Genomic DNA, 19,505 nt, shown 5'->3' with positions numbered 1-19,505 from the left:
AATTACCCTTTGCGAAGTATTATCAATGAACATGCTGATATAGAGGATTCTGACACTGCAGGTTACCAAGACAGGTTGAATGCTCACTCATGTTTAGTTAGACTTGAATTAAGCACTCTATGGCTACTATCAAGGTACACCATTCAGTGGAGACCAGAGAGACAGAGACAGAGACAGAGACAGAGAGACAGAGACAGAGAGACAGAGACAGAGAGACAGAGACAGACAGACAGACAGACAGACAGACAGACAGACAGACAGACAGAGAGAGAGAGAGAATCAGGGTCTAACCTCAGATCCTCAGATCTAACAGCTCTGTGGGGCTGGACAACCTGGAAACTTAATTTACTATTCTGTCATTTCAACTTATCCTTCATAATCCTAACATGAAGGATTTTTTTTTCAGCCTGCTTCTTACATCTTAAAAAAAACTACAAAAGCCCTCATGTTGTCATACAGTGATAAAACAGACCAAAACAACTATTTACCATATTTTACTAAGTCTCAGGACAGAAAGCTAGTGCTTTCTTTCAACAGAACTTTTCAAATATAGATCATATTCACCTAACAACTAAAGATATATTTGTTCAAGAGAGGATAAAATGAGAAAAAAAAACGCATGGTTTAGTTAATGAGGTAAGATTATCCATCTAACATTATGTAACTCTGGTCCTTTATTAATTATTCAGGATCATAAAAATAAGACCTCTACTTATAACTTACACACTGACATAAGTGTGTGATTTTTTTCATTCAAACCCTGATTTAGCATTTCCATATACCTAAAATTATGAAAGGCCTCGGGAAAACAAAAATGAGTTAACCTTGATCTTGACTCTAGTTATAGAGACTAACATTCAAATAGATATAACACTAAATAAGGCAAGCAGCAGGGGAAAAAAATAAAGATCTGTGTAGAACAAAGGCTAAGGAATAACAGAAAGACAGAAAGGAAACAAAGAAAACTGAAAAGGAAAATCAGGATCACAGAAGGCCAAGAATATGGAGTGAAAACTCAAAAAAAAAAAAAAATGCCCAAGCACAAAGAAGTTTAGTTATAAGATTTCTGCATTTCAGGTAAATAATTATAAAATCACTCTCAAAAATGGACAGACAGAAATACTGAACTCTACTTAGAAGTTTTACTTTTTATGGTGCTATAGATTTGGCAATTTCAGAAAAATGCACATGTGGATCTGTATTTAGGCTTATACGAGTGTTCTTATCAATTACTATCATAGAACCTTTAGTAAGTTTGAAAGTATATCAAAATTAAGTTATAAAACAAAAGAGATTATGTGTTAAACCAAATGACAAGGCTTAGTAAGATTACAAGAAGATGAATATCAGGCAGGTCCTAGTGTCTCACACTTAATAATCCTAGCTACTCAGAAGGTTGTGACTTGGAGGATCCAGTTCAAACCCAGTATAGATAGAAGTCTATGAGACTTTATTTCCAATTAACCAACAAAATGCCAGGTTGGAGGGGCTGGGAAGGTGGCTCAGTGGTAGAGTGCTTGCCTTGCATGCATGAGGCCCTGGGTTCAATTCCTCAGCACCACATAAGCAAAAAGAAAAAAAAAAAAGCTGGAAGTGGTGCGGTGGCTCAAGTGGTAGAGTGCTAGCCTTGAGCTGAAGAACTGAAGGACAGTGCCCAGGCCCAGAGTTCAGGCCCACAACCGGACCAAAAAAAAAAAAAAAAAAAAAAAAAACGCCAGGTTGGAGGCATGGCTAAGTGGTAGAGCTTCAACTATAAGCAAGAAAGCCCAGCAAGAATGATAGGCAGGCTGTCAGGCAGGCCCTGAGTTCAAACTCCAGTGACACCATGATGATGATGATGATTATGATAATGATGGAAGAAGATGAAGAAAAAGGAGAATCAACATATCAACTTCAAGGCTTCAGTGATGTTACAGAGGTCAGTATCCACATAACTTAGCAACACTGACATCATCAGTTATCTTTCCACATATAAATCTACAAGGAAACACACTAGGTGGTAAGCAAGGGGTTAGAAATGAATTAACTGAAGTGTAATAGACTCTGTGGAGAGTGTAAATAGTATAATTCTTTAAAAAGATTAAGTCAGTTATGCAAAACACAAGGTACAAAAAACGAAGAGAAAGAAAGAAAAAGAAAGAGAGAGAGAGAGAGACAGAGAGAGAGAGAGAGACAGAGAGAGAGACAGAGAGAAAGAACAAACAACTATATACGGAGTCTAATGAGAATCTCCTGTTTCCATAAGTTGGAATTCATGTTAGTAAGCTTCACTATCTATAGTCCTATGCACTAAGAATATCATATACATATTCTAGTTCTTACAAATGAGGGAAATCATGCGATCTACTTTTCTTTGGGTCTGGCTTACATCACTTAATACAATTTTTTCCAAGTCTTTCCATTTCCTTATGAATAGAACAGTGTTACTCTTTCTGATGGAAGCAAAGAATTCCATTGTGTATATATACCACATTTTCTTGATTCATTCATCTACTGAGGGACATTTGGGTTGGTTCCATATCTTGGCTATGGTAAATAATGCTGCAATGAACATCATCGTACTGGTGGCTTTAGTGTGGCCTTGTGGTCATTTGGGTAAATTCCTGGAAGTGGGATTGCTAGGTCATATATGTTTTGTATAATAAACAATGCAATATGTAGAAGAGAAAGGGAATCACAGAAACAGCAGGAAAAGGTATGAACCATAGCAATACTGACACTCACTTGGCATTATGTGACATATGAACATTACAACTTGGTGGCAGGGATAGGGAGGGTAAGTGGGGGATTTAAAAAAAAAAGACTAAGTCAAAGCCCAACAAAATAAGTACCAGAAATAGGAACTTGCAAGAGGGAAAGGTGGGGCCAGGAAGAGAGGGGTAGAAGTATGAAGTGTAAGAAAGGGGAGAATGCCGGCAAGAACTCAATGTATATGCCATATAGTTGAGAAAAATAAAGGAAGAGGTGAGTTGAAGAGGGGTGAAGATTTGGAAAGGATGACACCCATCAAGATGCATTGTACACATACACTGCTTTGGTAAATTACAACAAATTCAATACATAATCTAAAATTAAGTAAGGGAAAGTGTAGGTTGTAAGAGATAGGTGAGAATGTTGAAAGGGGCAGCACTGGTCAAGACACGCTGTATTCATAAACTGCTTCAGTAAATGACAACTCTCTTGTAAAACTACATAAAGGTAATAAAAATATTAGTTTAAAAAAATCGCTTAGCTGTCGCTCTCCCTTTGAGAGTACCCACACTCTGTTAAGAGTGTTCCCCTGCCTTTCCTCTCATCTGTCTGCTTGTCCGCTTCCTTACTCAATAAAGCTCCACCAAGTTATTAAAAAAAAAAATCAATTGAACCTAGTTGTAACTGAATAAAGAATCTCTGAAAAATAATGGTAGAGGGAAGAAAAAACATAAACCACATTTCTGTGGTTGCTTTAGTGGTGCTTGGGTTTGAACTCAGGACCTTGTGATTACCAGGCATGTACTTTATGACTTGAGCTACTTCCCAAATCCTTTCTGATTTAGAATTTTTTGACAGTCTGACTGGCTGGGTCTGTGATCCTCTTATTTAGGCTGATTTCTTATTTAGCACCATGCCCAGGTTAATTAGTTAAGATGGAATCCCACATTTTTTTCACCGAGGCTGACATCAAACCGCAATGTTCTTGATTCTTGCCCACTAAGTAGCCAGGACTCCAGGAATGAGACACCTCACTCCAGTAGTTAAACTACATTTTAAAAAACAGAACAGGAACTGGGAAGATGGCTCAGTGGTAGAGCGACTACACTGCATGCACGAGGCCCTGGGTTCGATTCCTCAGTACCATATAAGCAGAAAAAGCCAGACGTGGCATTGTGGTTCAAGTGGTAGAGCACTAACCTTGAGCTGAAGAGCTGAGGGACAGCGCCTAGGCCCAGAGTCCAGACCCATGACCAACCAAAAAATAAAAATAAATAAATAAATAAATAAACCTCAATAAAAGGAAATGAGGGGCAAGAAGAATTTTTCTAGGGTTTTCTTGGCACTAGGCAATTATTTTGTAAAAAGAAGGTAGGGTGAAAATTTAGGAAAAAGTGTAATGTAAGAAAACTTACAAATTACACAAATCATATGGAATATTATATGTATCAAACAGTTATATCTATGTAGTAGGCACACAGGATTTTTTTCCTTTCAATCAATGTTTTTTGCTTATTTTCCCACAATGTGGCTATTATTTGCACAATATATTATTAACACAAAGATTCCTACATGAACATGTTATTTTATATTCTAAATAATTTATGTTGGGGTTTTATTAAAATAATTTACATTATATCTGATTGTGGTAAACTTCTTAGCATTTTCAAAAATTTCACCTTCAACAAAATATACAGGCCTAAAATTATAGCAGTTAAATTTTCAAATGTTCCCAAACTTCATAAAATATAAAAAAGAATAAAATGATACCCAATTTTTGTGTACAACATCATAATCCAATAAATGATTCATACACTTATAGCATACTAAAAAGGAAAACTAATCTCACTTATGAAAACAGATATAAAAATCATATACAAAAAAACACTAAACAGATTGAACTCAATAACACCAAACCAAAGGGGATTTATCCTAGGAAGTGAATGACTTTTTAATTGAGAAAACTGCCATCCTATTCATAAAACAAATTAGCAAAACCATATAGTTTTAATAGATGTCTGAAAAAAACCTAGTAATATTCAGGGCATAATGAAAATTGAAAATGCTAAAAAGGGATTTTATCAGCACCATATAAAAATGCCTACCATGAAGTAACAGATACTGTGATACTTAGTATAGCTAAGCAATTTCTTTAAAAATCTGGAAGAAAGGCAAATATCATTATTACATACCACAATTACAGTAGATTTGACTAATGCAAACAAATACACAGTCTAAATGCTGGATGTATTTAAAAGAGGAGTCTGAATTCGCTTCTTACATTTTTAAGATACTACATACATACTATAACAATAAGAAATTATATTTCCCCAACCCAAAACAGTCTTATGAATTAGTGTGGTTAAAAGTTAAATGGTTAATTGAAATTTAAAAAAAAACAGCACTAGAGAACACATGAATAATTATAAAGGGGGGAAATATTCATAAACAAGAGACAAAGAGTTTCTATTAGAACATGCAAAGACACAACAACCCAATTGAAAATGAGTAGAAAATAGTAAATGTATTTCTTCAAAGTTCTCATAAACTTAAACATTCAGCCTTGCTACTCTTCCTACTTATCCATGCCAATAAAACCAAAGACCAATGCTTTTTGTTATGGCACCAAATGTCATGGTTAACAACTAGAAGAAACACAAATGTTCAACAAAAGACAAGATCAAATACTACTCTGCCATAAAAAGGTATGAATTAATAGCATATCAAACAAGGACAAACCACAAAAGCTTTATTAGTAGAAGGATTTAGAAAAAAATCAATTGCATTTTATTTAAATCTCCTACACGAATTTGAGAAAACAATCCCATGCATAATGATGGCAAAAGAAATAGAATATCTAAGTTAAAATTTAACAGAAAAGTACAAAATTTTCACACTAAATGTATAACAACACTATTGAGAGGAATTCAGGCTCTACACTATCATTCACAAGTCAGAAGACTTAACATTGTTTAGATGGAACATTTCCTCAATTTGGGCAAAATAATCAATGTCATTGCTACTAAAATCATAGTTGGTATTTTTGCAGAAGTGGCTAAACTGATTATGAAAACACAAAAATCCTAATACTCCAAGGAGCTGAAAACAAGCTTTAAAACAGAACAAAGTTGAAGAAATCATACTTCCCAATCTCAAAACTTACTACAGAGATGCAGTTCTAGCTCCTGGAGAAGATAAGGCAAGTGGATCAGTTCAGTTCTGGAGTTTAAAACTAAACTGAACAACAGTGGAAACCATATCTCAAAAGATGTTTTATAAATATGCACATCAAAAGTGGTAGGAAAGATGGCTGATTAGAGAGCAGCAGGCACCTGAATCTCCATCAGGCAGCTACAGGTAGAAATGGGTGGCTTAGAAGGCAAGATTTATACAATGAACACAGGGGACCCTATAAAGTGCACTAAGCAAAAGAGTGGAGGGTGAAGCCCCCTACCTTCCCCAGCAATTAGGACTACAAGAAAAAGCTGGAATATTCGTGTGTAAGCTCCACTCCGAAATAAATACATACATAAATAAATATTTAAGATGAGAGAACTGCATAGCACATAACAAGTGGATGTTGGAGAATGGGGCCCACTGAATTTCCATCCTACCATTTTCACAGATGCTGGGAGGAGGGGGCTTATACCTGATGAGAGGTATTATAATTATTGATATGACCAAACCCTGAAATCCTTACCCTTTCCACTGGCTACCCAAACCACCACTCCGATAATTAGTGTGGATCCAGTAAACTGGTTGTGACAGAATCATGGAGACAGGTCTCCTTGGGTGGGAGATGGGAGACATGCCACATTGGAAGGCCAAGGGGGGAAATAGTAGCAGAGCTGTACTCAAACCCTAGTGTATGGGAGAGACCAACTGTATGGAAATACAACAGAGGACAGAGGACAGAGAGCTTAGGTCAGGGCACAGAGGCTCAGTCAAATTGTGGGCCTTGCCCAGACAATGCCCACAGCTTTGGTTTGACTGTGTTGTGTACTCCCCCAGGCCAGGAGGATTAGTAGAAAGCACCCATTACTCAAGAGGCAGAGTGTCTCTGCTGTATGGAGGAATGCAGCAGGGATTGTTGTCCTTGGTCTCATATGCTGAGAGGTGGTTGAGGGCAGCCTAATGTAGGAATTTAATATCAGGGAAGAAGATATCATGGAGCTCAGTCCACAAAAAGCCCCTCTGGTCTTAAGTCAGATTTCAGAGGAAAAAAAAAGTAGGGGTGCAGAGGGAAGGAATTTGCTCTCTTCTGAACAAGGAAGACTATGGACTGGTTTGATTTTTCTTGGCCTTTGGTCTCGGTCTCTCTGTATTTATTTTATTGTATGATTTCTCCTTTCTACATCTCATCTCCTTTTCCTGTTTTGTATCTTTCTCTGTTTTTCTTTTTGTCTTTTGTCTTTTTCTTTTGTACCTCTTGCCTCTTCCTTTATTCTTCTAGCCCCAGTATAGCTGGGGAATATTCCAAAGAAATTAAAGTCAGTGTACAATAAAGATTATCTGAACACTTAGGTTTACTGTGGCTCTCTTCACAATAGCTAAGTTATAAAATATTGGGTTGGGATTAACTAAGTGCTGGAATTAGAGGTATGAATCACCATGCCTGGCTTTAGAAGCAATTCTTGTAAGCCAACAATAAAAAGACAGCCTTACTAAAATAAAGACAATAAATTAGAATAAGCATTTCTCCAAATTAGATATGTAAGTAACATATGTGAAAGGATTTTTAACATTAATAGTCATTAAGCAGATGCAAATCAAAATCACAATGATACAACATTTCACATACAATAGGATGTTTATAATAAAAATGACAGACAATAACTTATGTTAGTGAAGGTGTATTGAAAGAATTCTCAGTTGGAGAGGAGGGAAAATGATGGAGCTTTTAAAAAATTTGTTCCTAGAAATACTAACCATGACATAACCATATAACCCAACAAGTCTACAACTATGTAGATAGACAAGAAAAATGAAATCACATCTCTATACAAAAATATTTACACAAATTTGTATAGTAGTGAATAATGGTAACCAGAAAAGAGAAACAACTAAATGTCAGCCAACCGAGGAATAGGTAAATAAATGTGGTATTTACGTACATCAAAGTATTATTAAATCATAAAAAAGGAATTCATTTACATGCAACAAAATATTAGCAAGCCACAAAAAAGGGATGTGTGCTTTATATCAAACAAAATATTACTGAGTCACAAAGAAGGATAAAGAACTGATAGATACTACAAAATGGGAGAACTTTCAAAATAAAAAAGCCAGGCAAGGAAGGGCTGGGAAGGTGGCTCAGTGGTAGAGCACTTGCCTTGCATGCATGAGACTCTGGGTTCGACCCCTCATCACCACATAAGCAAAAAAGAAAAAAGCCGGAAGTGGCGCTGTGGCTCAAGTGGTAGAGAGCTAGCCTTGAGCTGAAGAGCTGAGGGACAGCGTCCACACCCAGAGTTCAGGCCCCACGACCAGACCCACCCCTCCCCCCCAAAAAAAAAGAAGCCAGGCATAAAAAGTCACAGTATGCTTCCATTTAGAAAAAATGTCCAGAATAGTTAACCCATACACCAGTGGCCCTCCATATATATCTTTGAGCTCTACATCTGTAGATCTAATCAATCACAGATCAGGAATATCTGGGGGGGGGGAAAAAACAGCATTACTGTATAGGCCTTTTTATCTAGTCATTATTCCCTAAAAAACTATTTACACAGCATTTTCACTGTGTTCAATATTATAAGTAATGCAGAGATGACAAAGTATAAGGAGAAATGTATGTGAAAAGGTTACATGCAAATGCCATGCCATTGTATTTAAGGGACTTGCATACTGATGTCTGGGGAAAGATGTAGAATGAATCTCCCCAGATATCGAGAGAGGATCACATTCTAATGGCAGAGTATTTATTGGTAGCTGGGATGGGGCAGGGAACAGAGGAGCCAGAAGGTCACTAGGATTGGATATGAAGTTTCTTTTGGGGATGTGGAAAAAGCTCAAAAAATAATCAAAATGATGGTCAACCAGTCTGTGGATATAGTAAAATTCATTCAACTTTTTTTTTTCCGAGGCAGAACTCTTTCATGGAATTAATATACAAAATACACAAAGCTCAAAAAATTAAATACTCGGGCTGGGAAGGTGGCTCAGTGGTAGAGCGCTTGCCTTGCATGCCTGAGGCCCTGGGTTAGAGTCCTCAGCACCACATAAGCAAAAAGAAAAAAGCCGGAAGTGGCAGTGTGGCTCAAGTGGTAGAGCGCTAGCCTTGAGCTGAAGAGCTGAGGGACAGCGCCCAGGCCCAGAGTTCAGGCTCCATAACCGGACCCCAAAAAAAAAAAAAAAATTAAATACTCAAAGAACAAATAACCTAGATAGTAAAATGATGAACCCACTGGACATTAGTATAAATGACAACAAATACATAAAGAAGTGTTCACCATCCTTAGCCATAAAGGAAATATACAAATCAAAACAACACTGAGATTCTATTTCATTCCAGTAAGAATGTCCTTCAATCAACCCAGCAAATGCTAGCAAGGAAATGAGTAGGGAAAATGTGGTTCATAAACTCAGTGAGTTTTAAATGGATGAATTTCACAGTATGTAAAATATATCTCAATAAAGTCAGAAAAAATTATATTGAACAAAAGAAACGACTCAAAAGAGCATATATAACTAGAGCCCACATTAAGTCTTCCAACAGACAGGATGGAAGTCCAGGAGCATTTGGGTGCAGGAGGAGGGATAAATGGAGGACAGAACTTTAGGGATGATGGAAATACATATGGTGGTTACAAACATTTAGAGACAAGGAAAAAGGGGTAGATGAATGAGGAGAAGAGGGTGAAAATGCAGACAAAAACTCAGTGTATATGCTACAAAATTAAGAAAAATGAGGGGAGGAGTAAATAGAGTGAGAATGTAGAAAGAGTTGATACTGATCAAGATATTTTGTATCCATAAACTTTGTTATATGGAAACTCCTTTGTAAAACTACTAAATGATAATAATTTTTTAAAAAAATTTAAAGATTTATATATTGAGTTGCTAATTGTGGTGGGTTGCACATGTAAGTAATACCAGCTAATCAGAGTGGAGAGTAAGAACATAGCAGTGTGAGGGCATCCCAGGCAAGAAAGGACCCCATCTCAATCCCCACCACCCATCACAATCAACAAGCTGGGCATGGTGGTAGGGGACTGTAATACCTGCTACGTGGGAGGCTATAGATAAGAGGACTGTGGCTTAATAAGACTTTTGAGGACAGCAGTCTCACACCTGAAGTGTAAATCTCTCTACCTGGGGAAAATATCTGTAACTCACTCTCACAGGTTGTAGTAAATAGCAACAGAAAGACAAAAGTCAAGCGAATGTGTCAAGTTGGGAGTGCTCAGCAGTATCCCTGCTATTTGTTTAAATGGCAAATTATGTGAAAAAAAAAAAAGATGTTAGATAAGGGACTTTTAACTCTAACGGAAAATATATTTAAATAACTAGTTATCTAGAAATTAATAAAGAATAGGTATGCTTCACGTAATGAAAACTATCAAATTAAACTTTAGTATGAAGTATTGGAGGGTCAGGACTTGAGCTACTCAAGAGCCTCATGTTAGTCTTGATAGCTCATGACAGTGCTTGAGCCACTCGAGCCATTCCCTACCCCTGCTATTTTGCCGGTTCACTGGAAATGAAGTCTGGTGGACTTTTCTACTTGGGCTGACTTTGAATCACTATCCTTGAGATCTCAGCCTCCTGAGGAGCTAGGATTACAAGGGTGAGCCACCAGAGGCACCCAGCTTCAAAAGGATTTTACTTTAGTTCAGCTTAAGTTTTCATGAGTTACGGTGAATATCTGATCTTATCAGACTTGAATTCTTCTTCTCATTCACTGTTAGGAGAATTTTCTCACACTGGTACTCCCTGCAAAATTCCTTTCCATTAGGCCACTAGCACCAAAATGATGAGGCTGCTGTGATTTCAGCTCCTATACCTCTGGTGGACACAGTAATTGGCTGTCAGATAAAGCACGTGATAGTGGGGGACCAATCATATGAAACATGAAGTTTCTCAGATACCTAGGTCCCTTTCACCACAGTGTGAAAGTACAGAAGACAGCCTGAAGCACAAACAAGATAAGCCCAAACAGTAAGTAGATTATGTAACTTCTCTGGATCCAGCCTCATCTGAACCCACCCACTAACTTAAGTTAGTCTAAGTGTTTGCCTCTAATTTCCTGCCTTAACTAATACACAATTACAAGAAAAACTTCTAAATCTAATAAAAATAGACAAAATAGATTAAACATGATAGATGACCCTAAACGAAAAATTTATTTTTTATCTATGTAACTTAGTCTCTCACCTTAGAAACATCACACATTAATGAATAATAAATTATCCAATAATTATCAGTATTGGAAAATTAATGTTTAAGAAAACCAAAGAACCAGACATTACTTAACTTCCCCAAACAGCTTATGGGCAAGCGGAAAACACAAACACATACCTAAGTTTTTTTCCAGCCACTGATGTCCTTCAATTAGTTGGTCAATTAAGGCAAAATAATGTGGAGTCGCTTCATCAGGCATAACCCAGCCACCTGTCACAATTTCAAACTGACCATTTTGTAGTAAACTAGGAAGGAAATAATAAGAGGCTATATTAACAGATAAAATTATGGTCAAATAAAGAACTAAAATAGCATAAACATTTAAGAATTGTCCTCAAATATAACCGGAACTTATGCTAGCTGTAAAAAAAATAACTTTTTGGTAACCAGTGAGTGAAATTCAACTTCAGGGCCCTGGTGGTAAAGCCACTTTAGGACAGTTTCTTGAGCAACCCTTTTTTTCCTACTATGACCATTCTTTGCACAGGGTACAAAGCAAAGGCTGTTGTTGGTAGTCAGGAGCCACACACATAGGATTCAATCTTGCAGGATTGGACGGTGTTTGCTAGACAGCTGTCATTTTAAGGATGAGATTTGTTTCAATACCAATAACAAGAAATTAGTATGTATATCAGCCCTATGGCACTGATAAGTCACTCCTGTAAACTACACAAAACTAATATTTAAAACACTTTGCTCCAGGCTTAATTGGCATGTAAGCTATGTAGCTAATTTCTCATTATTGGATGAACAGTTTTGACACTATCATCATTTGTCTCTTGGGTATGCCTTTATCATAACATCATACAGGGTAACAAGATCCCAAGCCCTGGCTTTCTCTGAGGAGGAATAAAAGAATCATAAACTATTAAGAATTTTTAAACTGTTTTAAAAAGGATAAAAGTAAAGAATTAAAGCAGTCATCTTAAGGGTTGGACACTTGTTAGTTTTAACATAATGGTTTGTACAATGATGCAAATGATCAGAAAGCAGTGAGGAAGTTTTAATAGTCATAAATCCACAATTTACACACGAGCTAGAAATTTATCGAAATGGTTTTAAGAACAAAACCCAAGGCTATTTTGTACTGCCTATCCTCAGTCCCAATGATCCTAATGTCAGTTAGTCATTTTATATGTCTAGCTGCTGAGTGCCTGATCCAGCCATTCTCTAGCAGTCATACATCCAACATCATATACCTCAAAGGCTCCTGTGTACCTTATGATCAGAGCTCAATGACCTGATATGTGGGGATATATTTTGGGGTTTAATCTCAAATGGGCAAACATTTTCAATCTCATTATTTCATAGTCCAATCAATATATCTTTTGGACAGTTTTCTTTTTCCCATGCTATCATCAGTTTTCTTTTACTACATCACTCCTGTCCTATGGGCATGAATGATCTCCAAGCATCAGTGAACCAAGCAAAGAATCTCACATGTAGCAGAGATCCACTTGTGAATGACCTTCCCTTGCCCTTCTCATGGTCCCTGGGGTCCCTACTTTGATGGTATACTGAGTTCTTATCAACATATAATACTTTAAGGAGTAAGCCTCCCATTGGTTAAGGTATTTTCTAGCATTTTCTTACTTTCTACTCTCTTTCCCAGCATGCCCTGTTTTGACTGCCTTCATATTTTGAGTCATCTATAATTTACTCAGCGAAGTCCCCATGAGAGCCAAGCTAAACCCATATTCCCACTGCACCCCCACGCTCTTATCAGATCATAGCTGTTATCATGAACCAAAGTTACCCTGCTTATTTGCATGCATCTGTCCTCCTGCTGCCTCCCACCCACCATTAGAACAGAAGTACAAAGACAGCAGGGACTGAGATGAGCGGTGTTATTCCCATTTGCATGGCCAGATCTGAGAAGCCTGCTTTGAGGATCAGTGAGGGAGACTCTCAGTTTTTAATGTAAGTATTTACAAAAAGTTTCATATTCGGTTGAGTACACAGACATATGCAAAATGAATTTAAGCGGAAGGGTGAAATAGGAGTCTCAAAGATCTAGAATACTGTAGCATTACAATATACGAAAAGGAGAAAAAGAGACCTTTCATGAAATATCAGCTGGAAACAAGAAAACAATTGGAGCTAAAAGAGAGAAAGGACTGCAGTAAATATGACTTAGGAGTTTCAAATGACAAATTAGTAACATTAATGAATAGTGAAGGTAAGTTGAGTCATATAAATTTGGTCTGTGATGACAGTAAGGCCTCAAAAAGAACTACAATAGATAAATTATCTTAGGAAAGGGGCTATGTAAAAATTAAGCTTTAGGGGACTGCAAAATGAAAACTATGGAAAGATATGAAATCTTTTTTTTAAACTGAAAGAAAGACAAAGATGACATAGAAGAAACAGAAGTGATGAATATTGATGACCAAAAAAACCCTGTTAAACATTCTAGAAAAGAGTAGCAAAGAGAAACCTGCCCTTCCCATTGGTATAAGACCTTAAAGGTTTACCAGAACTATGGCATAGAACAAACACATCAAAAGGTCAGACATTATTAACATATATACTAAGTTATTGAGAAAAGAATTGGTTAAGAGGCATATTGTATATATATATACATATAAACACACACACATGTATGTATGGAGATGCAACAATAGAACCTACTTCTGTTTAATACAAACCAACTTTTTTTTTTTTGGTCATGGGGACTGAACTCTGGGCCTGGGCACTGTCCCTCAGCTTTTCAGCTCAAGGCTAGAGCCCTACCACTTGAGCCACAGCACCACTTCTGGCTTTTTTCTGCTTATGTGGTGTCGAACACAGGGCCTCATGCATACAAGGCAAGTACTCTACCACTGCACCAACTTCCCAGCTCACAAACCAACTTTTTTAAAAAGCCAAGATAGCAATGGAAACCAAAGGACTTCTGTTTTAAAATAACACATTTCTATACTTAAGAAAAAAATCATTAATCAGTTAAACCTAGGTATAAATGATGTTATGATAGCAGACTAGACAGAACATCAGCTGCAGATTTTCATTGCATAGTTTCTCCAATCTATTGGAAGAAAACCATTAACTTCATTTTAAATACGAAACAACAGCCTAAGTAATGTAGCAACAGCCAGACTAGTGAGTTCTATCTGTATCAGCAAATTGCCTGTTTTTCCCACTGTGCAATCCTGTGAACCATCCATAGGAAGAAAAACAATGTAAGAAAACACAAGTTTCAGGAAAAGTCTGGTTTGATATGAAATATCTACAAATTATTCATGTAAACACAAACACATGCAATCAATCTCCAAAAACATGTAAACAAAACAACATGTAAACACAAACTCATGGCATCACAAAGAGAAGAAAAAACTTTAAAAGCATATACATTTTCCCCTATTCCAAAATACATTAGATAAATACTTAAAAAGTATTTGATGAGTAAGAGGAAAGCAAATGGTAATCCTACCCCCAAAAACCCCAGTAAGATGTTGGCCCAATTATTGAGATGCAATGAAGACTATCATCCTTTATTTATAGTTATAAAAATTATAATGCAAACAATATGTCAGGACATTTGCAGAAAAGCTATATGACCCACAAAAAAAGGCATTATACTTCAAGTCACTGTTAGTAATAAGGTAATGTTAAAATTAAGATAGAGTGTAACTGCACTCTCAAGACTTTAACAATTAAAAAATGTATAAGGGAGATGTCTGTACCTATGTCTGCAGAAAATCTACTTAGACCAAATATAACCACGTCCAAGTATGTTCATTTATTTATTGTTTATTAAGCATCAACTGAATTATTTTTGTGAAACACAGGAAAACATATCCAAAAAAAGACATGTTGGGGGGAGATGGTGGGCGATGGGAAGGGATGGGAAGGGGAAACAAAGGAGGAGGCAACAATGCTTGATAAGAAATGTACTCATTACCTTGCCCATGTAATTGTAACCCCTCTGTATGTATTTTCACAATAAAAAATTAAAAATTAAAAAAAAATTTTAAAAAGACATGCCTAGCCCATAGGGTCTATTCTTTAGTTTCTACAAGATGCTCTTCGAATTCTAGTTATTTTATTTAACACATGACATTTCCTAATGAACACAAGATCTACAAACCAACCTGAAAACAAGGAAAATAAAAATAAAGGAACACACACACACACACACACACACACACACACACACACACACACACACACACACACACACACACACACACACACACACACACACACACACACACACACACACACACACACACACACACACACACACACACACACACCCAAGAAAATACAGAAGCCCAAGAAAATACAGAAGCCCAGAAACTAGGTACCAGGTTCCAATATGAACACTTTTCACAATGGGAAATTGTCTTGTAAAAGTTATTAACATAGTTCTGTTCCTACTTAAATGCTGGGGAATTTGGTATAAAAAGCTCTAGGAAATAACTGATCAAAATTAAGCTGGGCATATCTGTCATTGTTCATTTTGCCTAAGATGAACAATTTACACTTAAGAATTTACCACAAATGACAAGAAGCTGTAAATCATTTCCAGTGAGTGTCATCTTCTTCCTATATAGAATCACCAAACATTTGGAATTTGGTCACATGCTGAAGGATATATACTCAAAGAGCTTTTTCCCTAATGGGGAAATTGTTACAGATAACTAAGTAGCAAACAATGCATCATTTAGCAAGCTTCAAGGAATCACAAATTAATTTCACATGAGAAAATGAATGAATTTCTAATCACACATTTGAGGAAATATGAAATGATACAAGATAATGTACAGGGTTTCATTCTTAAATTTAAAAAAAGTTAAACGGAAAACTCAAAAAGAGGCTCCCATAGAATCAAGCCATTTTCTAATCAGACTCACTGACTCAGATTCCATTCAGAAGGGTACCTCATATGAAAGCAAAATAAGACTTGTTTTAAACTCATCCTACAGTAACTGGAGAATCTTAGATATTTTTTGCCTGTCCTCAAAGTTCCAGTGTATGAGAGCAAAAGAACATGCGACTTATCCCTCATTTCTTCCTCACTATATTTCAGATCTATGCCATGAACTAGTCCCACTTACTAGCTGGCTTCAGGTTTCCCTTCTAATTGTAGCTTAGCTGGGTCTTAGGAACTCATAAGGAAGCATTTCTCCATCCCACCCAAACTTCACCTAAATTATTAGCTTTCATAAAATCACAAATTCTTTCATTCCACTTATCATAAAACTTAATTATACATTTGGATGATTACTATTTCCTCTGACAGATTGTAAGTATCAAATGGGCAGGAATCCACACTGGTTTGGCCCTCCATTCAATACTCAAGTATTCTTACTGATATAAAACTGTAAGAAAAAGGTACGAGGAATGCAAAAGAACAATAATAAAAAGCAGAGATGTAAAGCAGGAATTTTAGGGGGGAAAATGACTCCTAAAATGAAAAGAAATTTAACCTCGCATAAGGAAACACAAGTCAAAATTTCAATTAATATTACCTTTTCACTTATATAGCTAGAAAAACCATAAAGTTGTGCAACACACTGTGGAAACAAGATATGTCAAATAGGAATCTCACACACTACTGACAATTAAAATGTAAAATGCATATGTACTTTTATGTACATTCACTCAAAAAAGTCAGAAAACATTAAAAACATAAAAAACACCCATACTAAAGATAAAATAGGGCCATAACCAAGAGTACTTACGTAAGTTAAATCCGCTTGCAAAATGAACTTAACGCAAGGATCTCCAAGATATGATGACAAAACATGGTATAATATGCATTAGGATGGTTTATCATTTTAAAAAAAAATCCGGCAAACAAGTGTTACAGATGTAAAGAATGAAATCTGTACCTCATTTGTGGGGATGTAAAACCGTAGAGCCAGGGTAGAAAACAATACAAGGGTTCCTTAAAATATTAAACCTAGATATACCTACTTCTGAGTAATATACACAAATAGATTGAAAGAAATGACTAACAAGTATCTGTACCTTATAGCTGCATTGTACATAACCTTCATAGTGCATTATGCACAACAGAAAGAGCACAAATGTTCATCAAAGGCCAACTGGGTAGAAAAAATGTGGTTTATATGCAGACTTAGTAAGGAAGGAGACGGACAGATGGCACAAGATAAACCTGGAAGACGCTGTGTTAGAAGAAACAGGCCAACACAACAAGACAAACATTGCACCTTTACATGAGGTTAGTAGTTACACTATGGAGATAGTAAAATGGTCAGTTTTTCAGGAAGTGGGAGAGGTAACTATAGACAGAAAAGGGAATTACTGTCTAATAGACATTATTTTATAGTTTGGGATGGTAAAAAGTGACAAAACTGAAGCCTAAATATATGGGTGATTTTTAAGAATATTTCTCACATTAGGTGATTAAAAAAAATTATTTCGGGCTGGGAAGGTGGCTCAGTGGTAGAGCGCTTGCCTTGCATGCATGAGGCCCTGGGTTCGATTCCTCAGCACAACATAAGTAAAAAGAAAAAAGCCGGAAGTGGTGCTGTAGAGTGCTAGCCTTGAGCTAAAGAGCTCAAGGCCCAGGCCCAGAGTTCAGGCCCCATGACCGGGCCCCCCCCACCACGAAAAAAAGAAAGTATCATTGAAATAATTTAAAGCAGAGAACTAACATGATCAGACTCAGATACTAAGGCCTGATTGTGCTAGTGAAATTGAGAACACCCAAAAGTGGCAGAGCTAGAAAATAGCTAGATGCTATTGGCATGGATCTCGCTTCAGTTAACTAGACTTTTCATTTTATTAAGCTTATAGAGTAAAATACTACTGCTGCAGGAGAGAAGAATCTAAGCTGATGCTAGAATAGATTATGAAGATCATTTGAGTTATGTTTCTGTTAAGTTCCCACAATCAATTGGTATTCTTCAGGGACAATAAAAGCTTAGGTGAAGCGCTGCTGGAATTAGCAGGTTCTGCTTTGCAACAGCAAGCTTGCAATTTTAAGTACAGACATTTAATCCATAGCTCATCTTCAAAAAGGGAAAAACAAGCCATTACATAAGCATTAGACTAGTAGTCAAAAAAAAATTCTATTAGTAATGCCACTTAGTGTTCAAGCTAAGAATTTCAAATTATGGAAGAAAATCTAAGTATTGAGTTTCCCCCGAAATATATAAATGTTGCCTGCGTTTAGGCAATAAACAACAGGGATGTTTTGTTCTAGTAAGGAAAGCAAATGCTATTATTCCACATAAATGTAATAAACCAATAAAGTAAATATTTATAGTTTTAAGAAAGAGCATTTTAGCAAATCTTAACCCAAAACAAAGTCCAATGTCCTTATGTGATTATAAGACAACTTTTTCTTCAAGAAAATGAAAAATATTTACCATTAAGCACCAGGTCTGTATTTCCCAATAAGAATATAAAGAAGCTCTCAAAAGGAGTTTGAGTAAGACAAAGAGTTGAATAGTACATTCTTATTTGCATTATGCTCACTCCCCTCCAAAAAAAAATTAGTATTCTTTCTCAAATGAGTTGGATCATATGAAATTTCCATTTTTGTACATCAAAAAGTGTCCAACTCTTATGAATGTTATGTTTCAACATAAGTAAAAGTAGAAAAAATAATGGTAAAATAAAGTAAATAATAAAATAGTAAAAGAGAATGAAGAGAAAAAAAGCTGTCCATATGCCATAAAATTTGTAATGCTTCTGACAAAGGGCAGATGAAAATAAAAGAATTTAAATACTGAGTCACAGCTGCATGATGTAGGGGGAAAAAAAGTCAGTCAAGTCACAAAAGAAGACCGTTCTGAGACATTCCAGCACCAGCCCAATTTGGAGAGCCAAAGCCAAATCTTAGAAAAAACCCGTTAACACAATAGCCTTACTTTGGCAGTTCCTTTACCTATAGATCTTGCCTGCTACAGAAGGTAGTTCTCACGGTCAATAATTGGACAGAACCAAGCATGGCCTCACAGGACCAAACACAGAGGGCAGCAAACTCCCTTTCCAAGCCTGAACTTGGCAGTATATTCTGAAAATATTCTTTGTCACAGCTCAAATCTCTCACCTAGGATACCTGGCCACCCAGAAAGAAACTCAGAGAGTCTGCCCCAGGCTCAGCAGCTTCAGTTTTAAAAAAGACAAAACATTAATAAGCATTCTTTCTCCCCCTACTGCCGGCCCAACCTAATTCCATTTATAATCTGGGCATATTCCTCAGCTGCTGGATCTCTGATGCTCAGGTACTCTTCCAGCATCTTACTGAACAAAGTAACTAAGAAGGCACACATCTGCTAGCTTTCTTATTTGCAAGCAATACATCTGATTCTGGAAAGAAAGCATACTGGGGAACATTCCTGGGCACAAAATAATTGAGCACAAGGTTTTAAGTCTAGTCTTAACAAAGGGCTAGGGGGGGAATGAAGTCACAAAGCAGAGTCTTCAGGGAC

At 36.6% G+C, this 19,505-nt stretch overlaps 1 protein-coding gene across 1 annotated transcript in view; it reads right to left on the bottom strand.

The window, feature by feature from the left end:
* Positions 1 to 19,505, bottom strand: part of Man2a1 (mannosidase alpha class 2A member 1) — a 161,209-nt gene that overhangs the window by 97,428 nt on the left and 44,276 nt on the right. The window contains exon 5 of the mRNA XM_070036027.1: positions 11,212 to 11,339. Within this exon, the coding sequence (XP_069892128.1) occupies positions 11,212 to 11,339 (128 nt within the window). The remainder of the gene's footprint in view (positions 1 to 11,211; positions 11,340 to 19,505) is intronic.

This window comes from Dipodomys merriami, unplaced genomic scaffold (assembly GCF_024711535.1).
Source record: "Dipodomys merriami isolate MVZ:Mamm:240054 unplaced genomic scaffold, mDipMer1.0.p SCAF_27, whole genome shotgun sequence".
Taxonomy (NCBI): domain Eukaryota; kingdom Metazoa; phylum Chordata; class Mammalia; order Rodentia; family Heteromyidae; genus Dipodomys; species Dipodomys merriami.
This window is presented reverse-complemented; position numbering and strand designations above follow the sequence as displayed.